General features: G+C 43.0%; 1 protein-coding gene across 1 annotated transcript in view; it reads left to right on the top strand.

Annotated features, from left to right (window-relative positions):
• Positions 1-471: 471 nt before the first annotated feature.
• LOC133443721 (sodium-dependent neutral amino acid transporter B(0)AT2-like) overlaps positions 472-10,050 on the top strand; it is a 44,826-nt gene continuing 35,247 nt past the window's right edge. The window contains exons 1-2 of the mRNA XM_061720901.1: positions 472-826; positions 6,047-6,558. Of these exons, the coding sequence (XP_061576885.1) occupies positions 6,252-6,558 (307 nt within the window). The 5' untranslated portion in view covers positions 472-826; positions 6,047-6,251. The remainder of the gene's footprint in view (positions 827-6,046; positions 6,559-10,050) is intronic.

Here is a 10,050-nt window from a genome sequence, read left to right as displayed (position 1 = left end):
AGTCAAAATTTCGTAAATAAAGTCGGAATTTCAAGAAAAAAGTTGAAATATATTTCGACTTTTTTCTCGAAATTGTACTTCAACATTATTCTCGACACTGACTTTTTTTTCCAACATTTCGACTTTTTTCTCGACATTTCAACTTTTTTCTCAACATTTCGACTTTTTTCTCGAAGTCCATAATGAAAAAAAATCTTCCTCCTCCAAAATATTATTTTTATTTTCCTCCTGCATGACCCTAACACTCCTCCATAAGATGCCGACTCGACCTTGAGCAGGTGCCGCGCCTTTCCCTGGCGGGTTAACCCCCCCTAACCCCAACCACCCCCTAACCCCGCCCCCCCAAACACGTCACGGATCACGGTGCACGCGCACCAAAGCATCCCGACCGACGGGCACGCGCATGAAAACGGGGCGTTTATAAACACAGGCACATTGCATGTCATTCATGAGCCAGTAGTGGGATGAACCACCGGCGGCCCGGGCGGGGGGGGCGCGCCCCGCGGAGGAGCGCATTTCCCTGGGAAATATCAAACAATAACCCCCATCAAACTACAAAACTATTTAAATTAGACATCATAATCCAAGAAAAACCCGAGAAAGTCCTGTCAGACGCGCAGATGACGCAGTTCCTCCGCGGTCACCCCCCCTCACCACCCCATCTGGGAGGAGCGCACTTCACATTTACTTGCAGTAAATGTGCAGCCGGAGTCTGGAGCCGCGCACAGACCTGGTCCTGCACCCGAGGTGATGATGTCTGCCCCGTGCATGCGCTCACACAACTTCATTCCCTGAGACCCGAAACCCGGAGTTCTGCGACGCACAGGTGAGATCCGCATCTGCAGGTGTGGGGGGAAACCATAACCAGAACCAGGACCAGGGGGGTCTGGTTCTGGTCCGGGATGCGGGATGATGCTGCTGCTGCCGGACCCCGGATGATGATGAAACACCTCACATGGATGGCGTGAACGAGGCGCTCGTTATAATTTATGCGCATCTTTTCTCCGCGCGGAACAAAATGTGCCTGATGGAAAAAGAAAAACCAAGCCACATGGCAGGATTCAGATTCACTCTGGTTCTGGGTTTTATTCGCCCCCCCTCCCCTTGTTCTTTGTCTGATGATCGTGGTCCCCGGTTCCCACCATCCCCGGTCCACGCGAGGAAACCGAGGATTTTTTAAATGTTTTTATTTTACCTTTATTTTACCACGTTTAGTCCCATTGAGATCGAGGATCTCTTTTTCAAGGGAGACCTGCATGGCCAAAAAATGGAAGCTTTAAAAGTTACAGACAAAACAACAAACCAACAACAAGAGAAATAGAAGGACAATGAAAAAATCCATCACAAAACAGTGCCAATAAATAAATTGCAATACTTAAGGACAGTGAGTCATTTAAAAATGCATTTGTAAGAGCTTTAAAATCAGACGATGACACTAATGTGTTTATCTTCAGGTCTTTTTGGAGGCTTTTCCAAGCAAGTGAAGGCTTTCCTCCCTATTGGTCCTTGCACTTGAAATGGACAGCAGGATAGCATCACTTGATCTCAGGCTATGGTTTTCAAATTGATCAGAGAACAAATGTAAACATGGAAGTTGACCTAGCTTTGTATATGAACAAGTACCAGTGACTAAGCCTCCGCCATGTCAGTGAAGGGAAGCCAGCCTTGGAGTGCAGAATGCAATGATGGGTTAGAATAAAGAAAAAGGGCGATGACGGCGCGTCCTGCAGGTTTATTTATCCATCACCTCCTTCATCGCGTTGCTCTCACCGAATTACGAAACCCCGGCCTCTGCCACGCGCAAAAGCGGGCTAATCTGGGAGGAAATCTACTAATCAATTAATCCCACGCGTGGTGGCCGCGGCGGCGCGCTGCGCGGCCCGGCGGCGGCTGCGTGGTCTCCCGACCACAGCAGCCGCTTTTTTTTCTTTTGTTTGCATTTTTTTTTTTTTTTTGTGTGTCAGGATTTAAACTGCGGATTGTATTGATTTATGTGTCTGAGTTGATGCCGGCGTTGCCTTGGCAGCGGATGCTGAGATTTATGACACGGGGATGTTGCGCACCTCCAGCCCGCATGCAGGCGGCCGCCGGCGCGCCCTCTTTACCTCTCGCCTTTGTTTCCTCCTAATACATGTAAATAATAATAATAACCTGCCTCTGAGGAAAAATGCCCAACAAACAGAACACCGAAACCTCTTTTCTTTTTCTTTTCTTCTCTTTCTTTCCTTGAACCTTGCCGAAGTCGGCCTGTGCTTGGACGCTCGACAGCCATTGATCAGAAGCTGCGCCCTGATTCTTTTATTTCTACATCTTCCACACAACGTGGTGCCTTTAGGACCAAATAAAAGACCCGTTTTGCTCCTCCGAGGGACAAATGCATCTATTTGTATGTCCTTTGACTGATTGTATCTCATTTTAAGACATTAGATACGTTTTATTCATTTTTGCTGAATTCTATTTTCAGTCTTTTCAAAACCACGTGACCAAATGACTCCAAACCAAAGCTGAATTGTTGTAGTACATAAGATAAAATAGTCACTTCTCCTTTTGTTATATATATATATATATATATATATATATATATATATATATATATATATATATATATATATATATATATATTGACTCCATTGACTCCAAACAAGACAAAATGTTTATAAGATATAAGATAAATATATAAGATAAAGTGACCTGGATGCTGTTTCTTGCCCTTTGGAGCTTTTATTTCAGGTGACAAATTAGTTTGTTTGATTTTCTTTAGTGTTTTGTTGTTGTTTTTTTACCTTCTCTTTCTAAAACCCAAATCTTAGGTTAGGATTCATTTGAATTCTATTGAAGAAAATATGCATTTTCTAATAGAAAAAACAATATATACAAAAGAAAGGTACTGCATAATTGTACTACATAAGATACAATTGTCTCTTCTCCTTTTGTTCATACACACATACACATATATATATATATATATATATATATATATATATATATATATATATATATATATATATATATATATATATATATATATATATATATATATATATATATAGTCATTTGATTTGTCATTAGAAAAAAAATATGTAAAAAAAAGACCTCAAAGGTTTTCTTATTAACTAAAATTAAGCTTAAGTTTGGAGTCATTTTGGTGATGAAGCTAAACTACTACAGTAATCCAGCAGATGATGCAACTTGTGTCTGTCAAGCATCCAACCTCAGACCGACTTCAGCGCGTGCTTTTATTTATAGCCGCCTCATTAAGGACCTTGTGGCTCTTTGGGAAAAGAGTGTGTTTGGGTTTGTATGCAAATGGCTTTTCCTCTCTTCAATTATGCAAGAGCCTGGAAACGTGAGATAGTCTCCGTTGTACCTTCCCGTGTCTTTGTCTCCGGGGGCCGTCCAGACCCGGGCCAGCGGTCCCGGACCGGTTCCCAGACCTGATCCCCGGTCACCAGGCGTCCCTGCCAGCCTTGTGAGGACACGGCTACATTACTGTGTATTCAAGGTGTTTACTTTCCCCCGAGGGCAGGTCTGGAGCCCTCAGGAGGGTAACACAACACCGAAAGGGCAAGACATCAGCAATGGTCTTAGCGAGGCAGTCTTGGCCGGGAAACTACCGCATTTATTTACGTATTTTATTAGTATTTTTCCGTCCAGGGCTGGTTCTGGGCCACAACTCGTTCAACTTGGAACCAGTTAAGAACCAGTTAGCTTTTAAACAGCTCGGGTGCTAAATGGAGCCACGTCATTATGTCACTGCGTTTGCATGAAAGTTGCAGCAACAACAAGGTATCTGCTCTAATAGGACTTGGTCCACGTTAGGAATGGGCGATATTTTACCGTTCACGGTAATAATTTGTCATCTCACGGTAAAAACGATAAATTCCCGTTGATGATGTTTTTGTGTAAAGCTGATTTATGGAAGGAAGGAAGGAAGGAAGGAAGGAAGGAAGGAAGGAAGGAAGGAAGGAAGGAAGGAAGGAAGGAAGGAAGGAAGGAAGGAAGGAAGGAAGGAAGGAAGGAAGGAAAGGAAGAAGGAAGGGAGAAAAGAAGTAAGAAAGGAAGGAAGGAAATGAGCCTGAAAGAAAGAAAGAAAGAAAGAAAGAAAGAAAGAAAGAAAGAAAGAAAGAAAGAAAGAAAGAAAGAAAGAAAGAAAGAAAGAAAGAAAGAAAGAAGGATAAATTCCTGTTGATGACGTTTTTGTGTAACAAACATGGCGGATCTGAGAGCGAGATAGATTTATAGTTACAAGGGTGGAGTTGAATTGGTATTTTTGGCCCGGAGCCAGTTCTTTATCAGTGGAAACAGAAAGCCCGGTTCCAAACTCAGCACTAGCCCAGAACCAGAACCAGCCCTGGAACCGGTTTGGTGGAAAAAGGGTATATGAACGGGAGGGGTATCAGGGGTACCAGCTACGTCTGAGGAGACGTAGCTTATCTACGTATTTTATTAGTATTTTCTCGTAAATGTCCCGTTTTACAATATAATCATTTTTAAACAGCATTCCTGTGTCTCTCCAAACTGAACTGTCACTGGCTGGTTCTCGCGAGGTTAGCGGCGACAACGGGAACAAACTCGGAACAACAAATCAGAGAGATGGATGGATGTAACCAGAGAGAAGGCATTTCTGACAAAAAAAGTGAATACTTCATGTAAATATGTCTAAATATGGGAAATTAAATGTACTTTCCTAAAGAGGAGCAGGGTGGTGCTCAGTTCTGAAAGATTTGTAACTGCGATTTTAGCGTCTCTGACGGGAGAAAAACGATGTCCAGGAGGGAATGCGCATGACGTCACAGATGCGAATTCACAGCGCGTTAAGCTTGAGTTATGGTTCTGCGTCAAATCAACGCAGAGCACACGCCGTCACCGTGACGCCGTCGTGAACCTTCGGACTTCTCCGTCACTCCATTTCTCTGTGGTGCAGTACCCCCCGTGACCGCTAATTCGCAGATCTTTTCCTGAATGGTTTATCCGACTTTTTCCGGTCACAGTGAATCAAAGAGATAAGGACAACTATTGTGCAAAAAAAAAAAAAAATCACACATACACGAAGAAAAGAGTGCTGAAAGTTCACGACTGCTTCAAACCGGAAATGCGTTGCTTCCAAGCGAGCCAATCACAGCCCTCTCGTCTGCGTTTGGTCTGCGTCGCCTCGATGCGTAGTTACAATTTTCGGGAGGTGCACGTCAGTGACGGCGTCAGTGACGGCGTCAGTGACGGCGTCAGTGACGGCGTCAGTGACGGCGTCAGTGACGGCGTGTGGTCCGCATCGACGCGTACCACACGCCGTAGGCACAGCGTCGTTTTGACGCAGAACCATAACTCAAGGTTTACGCCCACTGAGTGGCAGAAAGACTGAGTGGCAGAAAGACTGAGTGGCTGTGTAAACTTTCAGTTAGAGCAACTGGAAAACATCTAAAATGGGGAAGAGCTGTTGTGCGATCGACTGTACTCATAGATTTAGCAAGAAATCGGAGAAATCGTTTTAAAGACTGCCAAAAAATAAGCTCAAGAGAGACAAATGGATCGGTGCAATTCACAGAAACAACTGGATTCCAGGCACCGAAAAGTGTATTTGCGGTTCCCATTTTGTATCAGGTAATGTTGGATTTTTGGGTAGCTAACGTTAAACGGTCAAATCATAAAGTTCGGTGTCCTCATCACTTTAATTTCACCAACAAATCCTGCCTTGAAGTAGGACCAAGCGTCAAGACTTTTGTAAGCCTTCAAGCTTTGCTTCGTGTATTTCCCCGGCGTAGAAATTAAGTACATATAAATATCAGGAAACTTGATTTGTGGCCAAATATTAATGTCCATGGACCAATGGTTCTTGGGGTAACTGTACGGGTCACTGTCAAGTCCAACTGCCTTTAATTTAAGCCGATAATCGGCTGTTATCCCGTCTTTTCCACTAGTTACAGCCATTTTTGCTGATGTTTTGCCACTCAGTGCGAGTAAGGGGGCTGGTCCAGTGGGGAAGTGACGTCAATGCAGACCCTCTATTTGCCGTGTACTTTCTGCACCTTTTCTTTGTGTTTCTCTGCAGATATTTGGTGATAATGAGGAAATAACCCACTTCGCCTTTACTCAACTCCTAAAAACTGTATAAAACCACACGGACACGTGAACCCGAACGCCTCAGACCTGCATCTTTTGCACAACTTTCCCCCCCGACAAAAAGTGACTTTTCTCCGAGACGCAGGCCCCGCCCCGTTCCAGCCCCCCCCCACGCCCCCCGCTTGATCTATCAAATGCCCAAAAACAGCAAGGCCGTCAAGAGAGAGCTTGACGACGATGTCACGGAGTCCGTCAGGGACCTGCTTTCCAACGAAGACGCCTGCGACGATTCCTTCAAGAAGAGCTCGCTGATCGTCGACGGCAATGGGGACGGAGCCAAGGTTAGCGACGACGCGGAGGAGGGCGGGGGCTCGGACGGCGAGGAGGAGGAGCGGCCGGCCTGGAACAGCAAGCTGCAGTACATCCTGGCCCAGGTGGGCTTCTCCGTAGGCCTGGGCAACGTGTGGCGCTTCCCCTACCTGTGCCAGAAGAACGGCGGTGGTGAGTTAGCATATCGATTTTGAAAATGTACAATTATAACCAAATAAATCAGAGCCATGATTCTTTCTGCATGTTAAACAGGAATAGTTTCACTTACATATCCTGCATTTAGTGTCCCAGAGTTTCAGTAAATCCAGTAATCCAGTAAATCGTTTGGAAACATCCCATAATAATCCGGTAAAATTGTGGAACTCTTCATACTTGACATTGCGGGTTATTTCTAGATCCGGTTCGTGATCACAGCTCGTCTTACGTTGATGTACGTCGACATGTACATCATCACATCGTCAGCGTATCATCTGATTTTTTCACGCCACTTACCGCGAAAAGGGAAGTGGCGCATTTTTTCCACATTTCTCCCCGTCTTTTTCTTTTTCCACGACACATTGGGTTTTCTTTTCCACGTCTATGTAGGAAAGTGGATCCAAAGATCTAAAGACTAAACTGGTTTAAAGATTAAACCAGAGGAAACTACTTAAACATTGATATTAAGGATCTTTGTTAGAACATTTCGTCTCATTTTGGTCGACGAAAATGAAGATACATTTTAGCAGAGTTTTTATTTTGTAATCTACATTTTAGTCTCGTTTTTATTCGTCGACGATATTGCATTATATATTTAATTATCGTTATGGTCACATGACCAGCATCTTCGTTGCGTCGCGTCTCATTTTCCTCAGGTGATAAAGGTTCGTTGACGACGATATTTACGATATTTAGTCATAATTTTCGTTGAGGAAAGGTACTTAGTTTTGAGGCCCATGAAGAGAATATTTACAGGCCCCGAACACAGTGATTAAATTCTTTGATTCTATTTTACATATAATTATGTTTTTTAATAGTATTTTTGAGTATTATTACCATATTTGTGAAAGAAGAACAACATGAGGTTGTACAGTAGAGGAACTGAGCACTCTGAATACTAATAATAGGAATTCATTTTGATTAATTTATTTGCATTTATTTGCTGCAACACTGATTCTTAAATAGGAAATAAACTGTTCCATAAAAAAAACTAGCAATATAAAAAATATTTAAGAAAAAATATAATTAGTGGAGAGAAAAAAATATCAGCAAAAAAAACCCAAAAGACCATCAAAATACAAACTCGTCATATATGACTTCTCATCATTTAAGCAGAACTTAATACTTTTTCTGTACTATTTAATCATCGTTGGGGGTCTCTCTGGGCCCCCTTCAATCATGGGCCCCTATAATCCGTCTCCTTTACCCCCCACCTTTTCTGCGCCCCAGTTGTGCAGGACGAGGACAAAAAAAGTTCTTCTTACGTTGCTGAATACGATTCACTCCTAATTCTTTGTTCTTTGTTTGACGGTTGTGCACTTTTTTCTTTTTTTTTTCTCTTTGTCCGTCCGTTTCGGGTGTAAGGAATGTTTGGTGGGGGATTTACTCGGTATTTCTGTTGCTCGTTACGCAACAGAAATACCACGCGGGCACGAGGTCGTCGTGACTGGGTCTGAAACTGAGATATAAATAAAAAAAAAACACTTCTTAACCCTTCATAGACTCTTAAATTCAATATTTTTAACAACAGATTCCTCAAGACTTGTAAGGATGCTGGTATCTTTGCAGCCATATCCACCAGTACAGAACGTAGCGAGCTGACCCTGACTTGGCGTTGGGGGGGTTATATGATGCCGGTACCTTTGCAGCCATATCCACCTCTAGGGCTGGGCGATATGCACCAAAAGTCATAACTCGATATTTTCTAGCTGAATGGCGATACTCGATATATATCAATATTTTTTCTGTGCCATAATTGGGGTTTCCCCCAAAGCATTATAGCATAGCATCTCTGTTAGCTTCATTTTTTTTTAAAAGTTCTAATACAAAGCCTCGTGCCAAATGTCACACAGGTACCTTTATTAACAGAGGTCTGCACAATATCAAAATGTATAAAACAAATGAAATAAAAATAAACTGCCTGCATATATAGAATAAAAATGCTTCTTGAATAAAATAAAACAAATATCCCTTTCCTGCATGACAATTAAATTAAAATACACTGTGCAATTAATACAATGTAGACAGTAACAGGCAGACTTTTCCACTGAGGTTGACAGTTGTGCAAATAACAAAACATTTGTGCAAATCTCAAATAAAACATTCAAGTCAATTTGTCACAAAATAAGCTATCAAAATCATAAAAAAAATAAAATTTAAATCGATATAAAAGATATTGTCTGTACCATATCGCGTTTGAAAATATATCGATATATATTAAAATCTCGATATATCGCCCAGCCCTATACACCGGTACAGAACGTACCGAGCCGACTCTAACATGGGGGGGTTATATGATGCTAGTACCTTTGGAGCTATATCCACCGGTACAGAACGTACCGAGCCGACCCAGATTTGTTGTGGGAGGGTTAGGGGGGGGGGGTTATATGATGACTCTTGGATGCTCCTTTGTGAAACAAGACAGATGGCTGCAGAACTACTGGTGAAGAGTTGGTTCGGACAGTAAAGATGGACCAGGCCGCTTTAAAGTCCCGACCTCATGCAGGTTGAGGTGAATTTGATTGACAGCTGCGACCTCAGCTGATGCACATGATAAAAGTGCGTTAACTGATTATCTTTTATAACCAACGGCATGTTGGAACCTCTGAGCCTCGACGGCGTTGATAACGACCCGCCGCATCAACTGGATAAAACCTTCAGGTGTGTTTTCCAGGAAGGTGATAAGGTGCCGCGCTTCCCACGGGGGGATTAGCTAAAGCTGATTAAAGGAGACCGTCTCAGACGGGTCTGCCGGCCCGGAGAGAGAGTCTGCTGTCGTAGGAAACGTCTCAACGGGATTCATGGAAGTAAATAAGTCCCTGAAGGAGCGACGCAGGTTAGACATCAACTCTGTGATGTCATCGATAGGGTTAATGACTGAAACCAGGACTAGTAGAACTGAAACCAGGACTAGTAGAGCTGAAACCAGGACTAGTAGAACTGAAACCAGGACTAGTAGATCTGAAACCAGGACTAGTAAACCTGAAACCAGGACTAGCAGAACTAAAACCAGGACTAGTAGATCTGAAACCAGGACTAGTAAACCTGAAACCAGGACTAGCAGAACTGGAACCAGGACTAGTAAAACTGAAACCAGGACTAGTAGAACTAAAACCAGGACTAGTAGAACTGGAACCAGGACTAGTAGAACTGAAACCAGGACTAGTAAACCTGAAACCAGGACTAGTAGAACTGAAACAAGGACTAGTAAACCGGAAACCAGGACTAGTAGAACTGAAACCAGGACTAGTAGAACTGAAACAAGGACTAGTAAACCGGAAACCAGGACTAGTAAACCGGAAACCAGGACTAGTAGAACTGAAACCAGGACTAGTAAACCGGAAACCAGGACTAGTAGAACTGAAATCAGGACTAGTAGAACTAAAACCAGGACTAGTAGAACTGAAACAAGGACTAGTAGAACTGAAACCAGGACTAGTAGAACTGAAACCGGGACTAGTAGAACTG

The sequence above is a fragment of the Cololabis saira genome, chromosome 5 (genome assembly GCF_033807715.1).
Source record: "Cololabis saira isolate AMF1-May2022 chromosome 5, fColSai1.1, whole genome shotgun sequence".
Classification (NCBI taxonomy): domain Eukaryota; kingdom Metazoa; phylum Chordata; class Actinopteri; order Beloniformes; family Belonidae; genus Cololabis; species Cololabis saira.
This window is presented reverse-complemented; position numbering and strand designations above follow the sequence as displayed.